This window comes from Acanthochromis polyacanthus, chromosome 18, assembly GCF_021347895.1.
Source record: "Acanthochromis polyacanthus isolate Apoly-LR-REF ecotype Palm Island chromosome 18, KAUST_Apoly_ChrSc, whole genome shotgun sequence".
In the NCBI taxonomy this organism is placed as follows: Eukaryota; Metazoa; Chordata; class Actinopteri; family Pomacentridae; genus Acanthochromis; species Acanthochromis polyacanthus.
Window position 1 is genome coordinate 30,705,139 of NC_067130.1, and position 13,745 is coordinate 30,718,883.

A 13,745-nucleotide genomic window follows, 5' to 3' on the forward strand; every position below is an offset into this window, starting at 1 on the left:
GAGATATTAGAGACAAGGTAAGTTTATTTATAAAGCACAATTTATACACAAGGCAATTCAAAGTGCTTTACAATGGAAAAGGAATCTAATACGAAGATGATTTTAGACATTAAAATGAGAGAAATGAAACATAATTAAAGCAATAAAATCAACATGACATTTTATGATAATAAACTCAAAGAAATTAAAACGGATTCTAAAAGAGAGATTGAATTAAATTCATTTAAAAGTGACACTTCAGTGCTGGTATTAAGACAGTCATTAACCAAAGGCAGCAGTAAATAATAAGTCTTTATCCTTGATTTAAAGGAGCTGAGAGTTTCAGCAGACCTGCAGTTTTCAGGAAGTTTGTTACAGAGAGGAAAGGAACTGATCAGGGTTTGAGATTGAAAATGAACTCATGTAAATTATACTTTGTGTATAGTTGTAGCAGAACATATCAAATGACAGAAGATGCATTGGAAAATAAAGTTTTCTTCTGAATTTTTCTAGTTTTTATATTTGTGCAGTGATTTTTTTTACTGGTAAACATGTTAAGATATTATAAACAACAAATATTCTAATATATATGGTGGCACAGAAAAGCACTGCTATGTGCATTATACCAAGAAAACTGAGATTTTAAAAATAAAATTCATAAAATAAATAAAGATGTATAGTGTCTGTTCGGTCGACACTTAAATCTACTAAAAAATTTAAAATTATCCTGGAACCCCTTTTTGTCATGATTAAAAGTTCCTTCAGCACCAAAACATTTCACATGTTTTACTGCTTCACTGTCGCTCCTTTTCAGCCAACCAATCATATTTTAGATGGTGCAGGACTGGTCACCATGGTAATCCAGAAAGTGTAGTAGAAGCTTTAAAGATGTAGTAAAAAAAAAAAAAAAGTTGTATTTTAATCCAAACCATGACATTTTTCTGAGTATTAACCAAACTTCTAGCATCTGAAGTTTTGAACAAAAATTGTTATTTCCTAATCTTAACCTTGTAATTTTGGTGGCTAAACTGAACCAAAAAGTTAATGAAAACCAAAGTAGACGACAGCAAACAAAACTAGACGAGCCCCCAGTAGAGGGCAGAACCACGCCCATGCATGATACTCTGCATCAATTTTGATCATCCTACGTATATCCCTTCCTACTTGATCGTCTGACCTGTAACTCCACAACTGAGCAGGGGACCTTAGACTGATCTTCAGTGCCAAGTTTGATTATCCTGACTTGAGCACTTGCAGAGATATCTGACCGGACATATCCACCCACACACATACATACATACATACTTACCCAGCCAGATTCCGAAGCGAATGCAGTAACCCCGCTGATGTACGTCAGGCATGGTTAACTAAATTCTGAAACTGCAAATCAAACCTTTGTCTTCTAGGTGATGGTCTGGTTGCTGTTTTATGTCTCCTTACTTGAACTTTGTCAGATTATACAGATCAACCGAAACCTCACATCAAAGTTTTTGTCCGTGAACTGAACCACAAATTGATTGAAAACGGGAAAGCAGCTGCCTTCTCACCACATCACAGGTTACACATGATGCTTATTTCAAAACAGAGCTACGCTCCCTTCAAAATGTATTTGAGAATGCCATTCACTTGTGGAGAAACTTTATTTTGTGGAGACTGGTTTTGTTTTCTCCTTTTGGGGGATGTGAAAGTAAACTTTCAGGGATGCAAAAGTATGTGATGAACAGGAGAACCAGGCAGGAGAACTGGACTGACAAAAGACAGTGGGAGACGCAGGGCTATAAACACAGATAACTAGTTAAGGAGACAAGAACTGAGGTGACATTAATGAGGCCAATAAAAATGGAAGGTAACAGACAAAAGGGTGAAGGCAATGCACAAACATAATTTCAAAATAAAACACGAAGGAAAATAAAAAGGCCGTAGGAAGTACAAATAAATGAACAGAGGGAGATACAACATTTAAAATTCAGAAGACATGGAGATGAAAAACCCATTTCCAAGCTGAGCTATAAAATCTTCCTGATTCTGATTCTGGAAAAAAAAGAAGAAAAAAAAAGAAGAAAAACACACAACCAAAACCTAAAGACACCGTGTAGATCAGACCTTTACACTCAGACTGTTCAACACAAAAGCAGAACAAGTCAGTATGACCAACCAACGCCATTGATGTGACAACTGAATGACATCAGCTGACATTTCCTGTTTGAACATGATTCATTTGTTTGAAATAAAACACACCCCAGAGATACAGTTGAAGCAAAGGCAAAGGTCAGATGAAGCTCCACCCCTCACCTGGATCACCTGAGACAAACCAGCAAATACTTTGTGATTCTTCCTCAGACCATCAGAGCTGCAGCTGCCTCACACTGAATCCAGCTACAACACTGCTGCTTCCAGCTGATGAAACTCCACAAACTGAAGGTGAGTCTGATCAAAAACACCACTCAGAGTCAGAGCAGGTTTCACTGAACTTAGAGACTCACTGGACTCTGTGTCTGCTGTGTTTTCAGCTTCACTCACACAATAAATGGCTTCCACATCGGAGGAGGATCTCTGCTGCCCCATCTGTCACGACATCTTCACAGAGCCTGTTGTTCTGTCATGTAGCCACAGCTTCTGTAGAGACTGTCTGAAGACCTGGTGGAGACAGAAACCAACACACGACTGTCCAGTTTGTAATACAAGATGTTCAAGAGAAAAACCACCTGTTAGTTTGGTTTTAAAGAATTTGTGTGAGTCCTTCCGGCAGCAGAGAGCTCAGAGATCTTCAGAGTCTCTCTGCAGTTTGCACTCTGAGAAACTCAAACTCTTCTGTCTGGACCACCAGCAGCCAGTGTGTCTCGTCTGCAGAGATTCAGAAATACACTCCAACCACAGATTCAGGCTCATCAATGAAGCTGTAAAAAACAAAAGGAGGAACTTCAGGAAACTCTGAAGTCCTTAAAGGAGAAGCTGAAGTTTTCTGAAAAAGTCAAAGTGAAGTTTGATCAAACAGCAGAACACATTAAGGTCCAGGCCCGACACACAGAGAGGCAGATTAAGGAGCAGTTTGAGAAGCTTCACCAGTTTCTGATAAAGGAGGAGGAGGCCAGGATGGCTGCACTGAGGGAGGAAGAGGAGCAGAAGACTGGGATGATGAAGGAGAAGATGGAGGCTCTGAGCAGAGAGACAGCAGATCTTTCAGACACAGTCAGAGCCACAGAGGAGCAGCTGAGAGCTGAAGACGTCTCATTCCTGCTGAACTACAAGACTGCAGCAGAAAGAGTCCAGAGCTGCCTCCTGATGGAGGATCCACAGCTTCACCCAGGAGCTCTGATAGACCAGGCCAAACATGTGGGCAACCTGAGCTTCAACATCTGGAACAACATGAAGGACATGGTCTCCTACACTCCTCTCATTCTGGACCCAAACACTGCACATCCACACCTCATCCTGTCTGAAGGTCTGACCAGTGTGGGATATGGCGATGAACAGCAGCTTCCTGATAGTCCAGAGAGGTTTGATTTTTTCATCAGTGTTCTGAGCTCTGAAGGCTTCAACTCAGGGACTCACAGCTGGGATGTCGACACTGGAGACAGTCCAAAGTGGTCACTAGGTGTTTTACAAGAGTCTGTCCAGAGGAGAGCAAAGATACAGTCTGGAATATGGGCAATCGTGTTCCTTGAAGATAAATACATAACATATTCACCACCAGCTCCCCCCACTGATCTCCCAGTACAGAAGAAGTTCCAGAGGATCAGAGTGAATCTGGACTGTAACAGAGGAAAACTGTCGTTCTCTGATCTTGATACTAAAACACACATACACACCTTCAATCACACTTTCACTGAGAGAATGTTTCTGTACGTAAACACCAAGAGAACCGTGAAGATTTTACCAGTAAAAGTCTCTGTGGCAGTGAGAACAGATCAGTTAGAGATCAACACGATCAATAGATTCAACATGTTTCTCTGTTTTACTTCTTTCTGTGTCATTGTTGTATCTGACCTCTGCATTTGACTTTTTATGTTCCATTGCAGATAGTGGTGAGAATCCAAGCAACAAAAACCCACAGTATTTTACCTTCATATAATAAGTGAATAATCCAATAAACTTTTCTTGAAATTGAATGAAGTTTCCAAACAGCAAAAGTTCTAAATGGTTAACTACATTTACAGCAAGTTCTTAGTCTTTAAATTCTATGTTTTATTGTAATTTTTGAGTCAGTTGAAGTGTTCCCTGTTTAAGGTGGACATTTTGGTTTTAAGGTGGACATTTTAGTTGAAGGAAGATGTCTTAGTGTTAAGGAGGACGTCTTGGTTTAAAGTGGACGTCTTTGCTTTTAGGACGATGTCATAGTTGAAGGTAGACATCTTGGGTTGAGGTGGATGTTTTGGTTTAAAGTCGACGTCTTGGTTTTTAGGAGGATGTCTGGGTTTTAAGGTGAACATCTTGTTTTGAGGTGGACTTCTTGGCTTTCAGTCGAACATCTTGGTTTGAATTGGATGTTTTGGTTTTAAGGTGGACGTCTTGGTTTAAGGTAGATGTGTGGGTTTTAAGGGGTACCTCTTGGTTTAAGTTGGACACCTTGGTTTTAAAGTGAACATCTTGGTTGAAGGCAGACATCTTAGTTTTAAGATGGTTGAAGGTTAACGTGTTGTTTTTATACTGGATGTCTTGGTTTAAGGAGGACATTTTGGGTTTAAGGTGGACGTCTTGGTTTAAAGTTGACATCTAAGTTTAAGGAGGACATCTGGGTGTTCAAGTTTTTTTGTAATGCTGCAGATTGAAGAGCTGAATCTGTCTTTAATGATGTATCTCATGTAACCTGCTCTTTCCATGGACTTCTGGATAACTGTGTGTGTCGAATAATAAAAAATGACAAAGAATAGACTTCAGATGAGCTGTCGTCATGTTTTCACCTCAGTTTCACCTTATTTCTTTTTTCGATTTTGATGTATGAAGGAAAAATTTAAAGTTAAAATTAAGTAATATAAATCATACTTTGTGTATAGTTGTAGCAGAACATATCAACTGTCAGAAGCTACATCGGAAAATTGAAGTTTTCTTCTGATATTTTCCAGTTCTTATTTTAATGCAGTGCTTTGTTTCTACTGCCAGACATGTAAATATATTATAAACAACAAATATTTTATTGTATATGTGCTGCTGTCATGACTCCCGTCCTGCCTTGCTGGCTACAGACTCCTTTTTAACCTTTATGGGGGTTTCCTTGCTGATGTCATGCCATGTTTTTTGGGCTCTGCCGTTGCCATGTGTTTCTGTGTTGTTTTGTACCGGTTCTCTCTCACCCTCATTAATCAGGTCAGAGTGGCTTCAGCAGCAGCTGGAGCCACTCAGGTGATTGGCCACGTAGCCTGGACTGAGCAGCTGACTCCACTCCGTCATCATCTCACCCTGACAGTTAAAAGCCGGTCGCCACATCCACTCTTCGCCGGATTGTTGTTCAAACTACTCACAGTTAGTGACACGCCAGCCAAACCAAGTTGTCTCAGAAATTGGATTCTGAAGGTTAGTTGTTGTTCTGCATAAAACCGTGTGTAACTCTGCCTTTCCTTGCTTCTCTAGTCCTAACTGCTCGGAACCCACGCACTACCGGTCTGAACCACCGCCAAGAGGATACCCCCGCCAGGACCAAGCCCAGAACCCCCGCTAGACCCACAGCCAAGAGATTACCACAGCCGAGACCAAATCCAGAGCCCAGCGCAACCCACTGCCACAAGGTTACAACGGTCCGCAGTCAGAACCGCCGCCAAGACCGTACCACAGCCAAGACCAGGTCCCGAACCCCAACCCGATCCACCGCCAACAAGAATCCCGACACAGAACCCCAGTCCAAGACCTAGACCGGGAGGTCCAGCATCCGCCAAGACAGTACCACAGCCAAGACCAGGTCCCGAACCCCAACCCGATCCATCGCCAACAAGAATCCCAACACATCACCCCAGTCCAAGACCTAGACCGGGAGGTCCAGCAATCCCTCTCCAGAATCATCCTTCTCCCTCACAATAAAACCTTTAAATCACCACCACTCCATCCCAGTTCTTTCACCGTTTCCACCCTCCTCACTACAGACCTGACAGCTGCATAGATAAATACTGCTATGTACATAGTATCAAGAAAACTGAGATTAACAAAGTAAAATTAATCAACTAAAATCTAAATGCAGATGTGCCATGTCTGTTAGGCCAACGCTTAGGTCTACAAAAAATGTAAAAATTATCCAGGAACCCCTTTTCATGCTGAAAAGTTCCTCCAGCAACAAAACATTTCACATATTTTCCTACTTCACTGTCACTCCTTTTCTGCCAACCAATCATATTTTAGATGGGACAGAACTGGTCACCATGGTAACCCAGAAAATGTAGTAGAAGCTTTAAAGATGTAGTAAAAAAAAAAAAAAAAAAAAAAAAAAGTCGGATTTTAGCCCAAACCATGACTTTTTTCTGAATATTAACCAAACTTGTAACATCTTAACTGCTGAACAAAATATGTTATTTTCCTACTTAACCTTGTAGTTTTGGTGCCTAAACTGAACCAAAAAGTGAGTGAAAACTAAAGTAGATGACAGAAAACCAAACTGAATTCTGAGACTGGGATTCAAACCTTTGTCTTCTCGGTGATGGTCTGGTTGCTGGTTTATACCTCCTTACTTGAACTTTGTCATTTTGGTGGGTCTGAAATTATACTTATTTCAAACTTAAACCTCACCTCAAAGTTTTGGTGCCTAAACGGAACCAAAAATTGAGTCAAAACAGGAAAACGGTCTGCCACATCACAGGTAACATATGATGCTTATTTCAAAACAGAACTGCACTCCTTTCGAAATCTAATAGAGTACGCCGTCCAGTTGTATTGAAACTTAATTTTGTGGAGACTGGTTTTGTTTTTGGGCTGCACAGTGGTATACTGGTTAGCACTTTTGCCTTGCAGCAACAAGATCCCCAGTTCAAATCCCTGGGTGGGCCTGCGATCTTTCTGCATGGAGTTTGCATGTTCTCCCTGTGCATGTGTGGGTTTTCTCCCGGTACTCCGGCTTCCTCCCACAGTCCAAAAATATGCTGAGGTTAATTGGTCACTCTAAATTGTCCGTAGGTGTGAATGTGAATGTGATTGTTTGTCTGTATATGTAGCCCTGTGACAGGCTGGTGACCTGTCCAGGGTGTCTCCTGCCTTTACCCAAGTCAGCTGAGATAGACTCCACCACCCCCCACGACCCTAGTGAGGATAAAGCGGTGTATAGAGAATGGATGGATGGTTTTGTTTTCTCCTTTGGAGGACATGAAAGTAAAATTAAAGACATAAAAAAGTACACGAAGAACAGGAGAACTGGACTGACCAGAGACAGTGGAAAATGTAGAGCTATAAACACAGATAACTAGTTAAGGAGACACGACTGAGGTGACAGTAATGAGGCCAATAAAAACAGAAGGGAACAGACAAAAGGGAGAGTCAAAACACCTGCAACGCCCAAAGGTAATTTCAAAATAAAACAGGAAGGAACAGAAAAGGGATGTAGGAAGTACAAAATAAATAAACAGAGGGAGATAAAACAATAACATTTAGAAGACATAAAGAAGAAAAACACACTCATTTGAAAGTTTAGCAATGAAATCTTCCTGATTCTGATTCTGGAAAAAAATAAGAAAAAAAAATTAACCAAAACGCAAAGACACCGTGTAGATCAAACCTTTACTTTCAGACTGTTGAACACAAAACCACCAGAAGTCTCCATCACCAACCAACACAACTAGTTTGGCAACTTAGTGGCATCAGCTGACATTGCCTGTTTGAACATGATTTTTTTCTTTGGAACAAAACACAACCCAGAGATACAGGCGAAGCAAAGGCAACGGTTAGTTCAAGCTCCGCCCCTCAACTGGCTCACCTGAGACAAACCAGCAAACACTTTGTGATTCTTCCTCAGACCATCAGAGCTGCAGCTGCCTCACAGTGAATCCAGCTACAACACTGCTGCTTCCAGCTGATGAAACTCCACAAACTGAAGGTGAGTCTGATCAAAAACACCACTCAGAGTCAGAGCAGGTTTCACTGAACTTAGAGACTCACTGGACTCTGTGTCTGCTGTGTTTTCAGCTTCACTCACACAATAAATGGCTTCCACATCAGACAAGGATCTCTGCTGTCCCATCTGTCACGACATCTTCACAGAGCCTGTTGTTCTGTCATGTAGCCACAGCTTCTGTAGAGACTGTCTGAAGACCTGGTGGAGACAGAAACCAACACACGACTGTCCAGTTTGTAATACAAGATGTTCAAGAGAAAAACCACCTGTTAGTTTGGTTTTAAAGAATTTGTGTGAGTCCTTCCGGCAGCAGAGAGCTCAGAGATCTTCAGAGTTTCTCTGCAGTTTGCACTCTGAGAAACTCAAACTCTTCTGTCTGGACCACCAGCAGCCAGTGTGTCTCGTCTGCAGAGATTCAGAAATACACTCCAACCACAGATTCAGGCCCATCAGTGAAGCTGTAAAAAAACACAAGAAGGAACTTCAGGAAACTCTGAAGCCCTTAAAGAAGAAGCTGAAGTTTTCTGAAAAAGTGAAAGTGAAGTTTGATCAAACAGCAGATCACATTAAGGTCCAGGCCCGACACACAGAGAGGCAGATTAAGGAGCAGTTTGAGAAGCTTCACCAGTTTCTGATAAAGGAGGAGGAGGCCAGGATGGCTGCACTGAGGGAGGAAGAGGAGCAGAAGACTGGGATGATGAAGGAGAAGATGGAGGCTCTGAGCAGAGAGATAGCAGATCTTTCAGACACAGTCAGAGCCACAGAGGAGCAGCTGAGAGCTGAAGACGTCTCATTCCTGCTGAACTACAAGACTGCAGCAGAAAGAGTCCAGAGCTGCCTCCTGATGGAGGATCCACAGCTTCACCCAGGAGCTCTGATAGACCAGGCCAAACATGTGGGCAACCTGAGCTTTAACATCTGGAACAACATGAAGGACATGGTCTCCTACACTCCTCTCATTCTGGACCCAAACACTGCACATCCACACCTCATCCTGTCTGATGATCTGACCAGTGTGAGATTTGGAGATGAACAGCAGCTTCCTGATAATCCAGAGAGGTTTGATCCTTCTGTCGGTGTTCTGAGCTCTGAAGGCTTCGACTCAGGGACTCACAGCTGGGATGTTGACACTGGAGGCAGTTCATTGTGGGCACTAGGTGTTTTACAAGAGTCTGTCCAGAGGAAGACAAAGATAGAGTCTGGATTATGGACAATCGTGTTCCTTGAAGGTAAATACCATTCATGGTCACCACCAGCTCCCCCCACTTATCTCCCAGTACAGAAGAAGTTCCAGAGGATCAGAGTGAATCTGGACTGTAACAGAGGAAAACTGTCATTCTATGATCTTGATACTGAAACACACATACACATCTTCAATCACACTTTCACCGAGAGGATGTTTCCATACATGTACACTATGGAAACAGTGAAGATTTTACCAGTAAAAGTCTCTGTGGCAGTAGAACAGATCAGTTAGAGATCAACACGATCAATAGATTCATACTTGATGCATAGATGCATACTTTGTCTCGTCTCGTCCGTCTGTCTTGAAGTGATCTATTGGCACTGGACCTTCGAAACACCGATCATGGAATTGATTAGCTGGTCTCTCAACGCGATTGACAAGATTGTCGGGACAAAGAGCATGGGTTTAGGGGAACCCACCTGCCCAGATGGGAGTTTTGCCTCGGGCTATGTGATCGATTCGTGGGGGAAGTGGCGAGGGATCATGTGCCTGGCACCCCTATCTGTGGAGGACGTTGAAGATGTCTACATTTTCGGATTTTTGATGACAGGCCTGCTGACAATTGGCTTGATTGTGGGCCTGAGCTTCTGGAAGATTAGGAGGACCGCAGAGAAAAATGATGTCCAAACTCTGCTGACCCCTGCAAACGAACGGATCAAGGATGTTGGTGATCGGATTGACGAACTCAAACGTAAGATAGACAATTTTGCTTGGTGTGACTGTTGATTTGAGTCGCAGAGTGGATGCCATCAGGATGCGTTTAGCCACAGCCGACGTCTGACAGTTGAGAGCGGCCAGAGGAAGAGGGAAAATGCTCCTCTACTTCGACTAAACAAAAGGATACTGATAACAATTCGGCGCCCCTGGAATAATAACAAACTCCTCTGGAAGCTTCCACGGCCAAGAGATTGCTTTCCTAAACCCCCCCCCCCACTGTCCCAACGACACCTGTTGACTTCTGTCTGGCCTATCCGAGGACATCTCCATGGCAACCTGCCGTGTTATCGCTTCCACCCGAACTGAGACATCAGGGGGGTCTGGGACGGAAGGAGACTGGCTAACGCTCACACACACACTTGAACTCACATTCGCACACACAAGCCCATTCCCCCCATCCAAGGCCGCCACCAGCAGCTTCCCAACAGCAACGCACAGGGGTTGGAATCCCATGCATCCAGCGCGCCACCCATGGCAGCAGCAGCTGGATGAGTGACTGACTACTGAGCTGAGCTCCCCGTCCCATTACCCTTCACCCTTACCCCAGTTAACCTTGTCTAGTGTTATGCTTTGTCTGTTGCGGGTTTTTTTTTTTTCAGGTTCCTTCTCAAATTGAATTTTCCCAACCTTGGAGGCTTCATTTTGTTTAATGAACCTTTTTTTTCATTTTACCCTCGGCCACCCTCACCAAATGTCTCTTCTTTTCTTTTTTTTTTCTCATTTCCTACATACAGGTGGCGCGCTTACAGCGCAGCAGCCGGAGCTGCCATTGGCAGGGCAGCTCAAATGTAATTTCGTTGTATACTAAAGTGTGCAATGACAATAAATTCTCTGATTCTGATTCAACATGTTTCTCTGTTTTACTTCTTTCGGTTGTATCTGACCTGTGTCTTTGGCTTTTTACATTCCATTGCAAATAGTGGTGAGAATTCGAAACATATATATATGTATATATATATATATATATATATATATATATATATATATATATACATATATATATATATATATATATATATATATATATATATATATATACATATATACATATATAGTGAATATTTTCAGAATCAACGGGGAACTTTCTCAGATTTTGTTGATTTTATGTAGAATTAACACAATACCAATAACTGATTAATCCATTATGCTAGAAAGTTTCCAAACCGTAGAAGTTCTTAATTATTAATTGCATTTATGACAATGTTTTATTGAAATTTTTGAGTCAGTGAAAGAGTTTTCTGTTTAAAATGGACCTCTTGGTTGAGGACAAACATCTTTGTTTTAAGATGGACATTTTGATTTAAGTTGGACACTTTGTTTCTAAACTGGATGTCTTGGTTGAAGAAGGATGTCTGGGTTTTAACTTTGACATCTGGGTTTTAAGATATTTTTTTTGTTTTAATGTTGACGTCTGGTTTATGGTCGACGTCTGGATTTAAGGTGAACGTCTGTGTTTTAAGCTGGATGTCTGGTTTTAAGGTGGACATCTGGGTTTTAATGTGGAAGTCTTGGTTTCAAGGTGAATGTCTGGGTTTAAGGTTGACATCTTGGTTTTAAAGTGGATGTCTGGGTGTCCAGGTTCTTTGTAATGCTGCAGATTGAAGAGCTGAATCTCTCTTTAATGATGTATCTCATGTAACCTGCTCTTTCCATGGACTTCTGGATAACCGTGTGCGTCAGACAATAAAGAGTGATGAAGAAAAGACTTCAGATGAGCTGTCATCATGTTTTCACCTCAGGTTATTATTTTATCGATTTTGCTTTACAAAGAAAACAGAAAAAAGTTATAAGTGAAAATGAACTTAAGTAAATTATACCTTGTGTATAGTTGTAGCAGAACATATCAACTGGCAGAAGCTGCATTGGAAAATTAAAGTTTTCTTCTGAAATTTTCTAGTTCTCATTTTAATTCAGTGTTTTTTTCTAATGCCAAACATATCAGCACATTATAAATAACAAATATTCTACAGCCATGGCCATAAGTTTGGACACAGCATGACTTACTATGTCTGTTTTGATGTCTATTACAGAACATAACTAATATTTTTTGACAGCACCAGTTTAATTAGTCAACAAATCAACAAGGGATATAATACTATCAATAAATTCCAACAATTGGAACAACTTTGTTCCCAAAACATAATATTAGAAGAAAATAACAAAAAAATGCAGTACTTTCACAACCGAATTTGGTAAGAATAACAAAATGACACCAAACTCTTTTGATGTTTTTTTTAAATATGAAACTTAATATAGTTCTCAGGAGTTGTGCACTGTATTGTAAGTGACAATTTTGTGGTATTTTCTAAGACTCACAAGCGTCATGGTACTTGTGTCCAAACTTATGGCCATGACTGTATTATATACATGACCAGTCAAAGTTTGGACACACCTTCTCATTCAATGCTGTGTATTTATTTGTATTATTTTCTATATTGAAAATTAAGACTGAAGTTTAACACTTTACTGTTTGCAGAAAAATCCCATTTGTATTCTTTTGACATATTCAGTATTAATCTACAATGAACAGAATAATTAAATCAAAACCATTAAATGAGAAGGTCTGTCCAAGCTTCTGACTGGTCGTGTATGTGTTGCATATTTAAGTCCTGCCATGTACATAATATCAACAAAACTGAGATTTAAAAGGTAAAGTTAATAAAATTAAGTCTAAATGCAGATATATAGTGTCTGTTAGGCCTACAAAAATGTATCCAGGAACCCCTTTTTCATTATTAAAAGTTCCTCCAGCAATTCCCCAAGACTGCAGTAGAACAACAGAAAACAAAGGATTGAAGGAACATTTAGTTCTTTAGCAAGTTCCTGGATGTTAGTCTCAAAAACTAGAAGCTCCGAACCTCTGACTGATTTTTGGGTCTGCATGCAAAACCAGACAAACATATCTGGATGCTAAAAATGCATCCTGCTTGAGCTGGAATCTGAATGCATGACATCATCTTTTAATGATCATGTCTTGCATACAGATGATTTTCACAGATTTAGGAACATTCCAAAAACGACTATTCAGCCACAACTAAAGAGACTTTTTGTCTGGGGGAAAGTGGAAACAAGCATCAACTACTATGCTGCTATGATAAACACCTGCCCATTTATACATCCAGCAGAGACTAAACAACATTACTATTGATTTACAGTTATGTTTCTGTTCATGTGGCCAATGTATGTCCAGTATTTACTCACCGGAGGACATCATGGTTTAAGCTGGACGTCTTGGTTTAAGGTTGAGGTCTGGGTTTTAAGTCCAGTATTTACTCTCCTTTGAGCTCTGTTTTGGTCTCAACCAACATGAAGAGAAGTCCCTGCTTCTTTATCTGCTAAAATGCTTAGATTTGCTCTTTCAGATAGCTCACCCTCTGCAACTTCAGGAAACACCAGTTGCCCAGTTTGACACTGTAGAACCGGCATTTACAAAGAAGCCAAAAACACAGAAAACACAACACAAGTACTGCTTCCGTTGTAGTCTGTGCTATTTGTGGTGTTTCTGAATTCGGTAGTGTTTTTGGTATTTTCAGTGTAGTGAACCGCTGCCTGCAGGAGCCAAAAATGACAAGGAGAGCTTTGAGGATGAACCAAAAGCTGTGGTACTGGAAAACAGTGATTTACGGACGCTATAGAGCTGTTTGTATGTCACTACAAGAGGCACGTTTCAGAAGAAATACTCGTGTCCTGTTACTTTTGCTTTTTTATATCTTGAAGGTTTCACTCATTCCTCGCAGTTTGCTGTTAAACTTCAAGGCTCCTGGGCCTTTACAGCTG

General features: G+C 41.0%; 2 protein-coding genes across 2 annotated transcripts; both read left to right on the top strand.

Moving 5' to 3' along the window:
- Positions 1-2,506: 2,506 nt before the first annotated feature.
- LOC127530957 (zinc-binding protein A33-like) lies at positions 2,507-4,002 on the top strand. Its single transcript, XM_051938963.1, is given in 3 exon segments — positions 2,507-2,885; positions 2,888-3,890; positions 3,999-4,002. Coding segments are annotated over 3 exon segments (1,386 nt in total).
- A 4,091-nt stretch (positions 4,003-8,093) lies between these two features.
- On the top strand, positions 8,094-10,179 carry LOC127530864 (zinc-binding protein A33-like). Its single transcript, XM_051938633.1, has one exon. It carries the CDS (start codon positions 8,094-8,096, stop codon positions 9,480-9,482), a length of 1,389 nt encoding a protein of 462 aa, XP_051794593.1. The 3' UTR covers positions 9,483-10,179.
- The last annotated feature ends 3,566 nt before the right edge of the window (positions 10,180-13,745 follow it).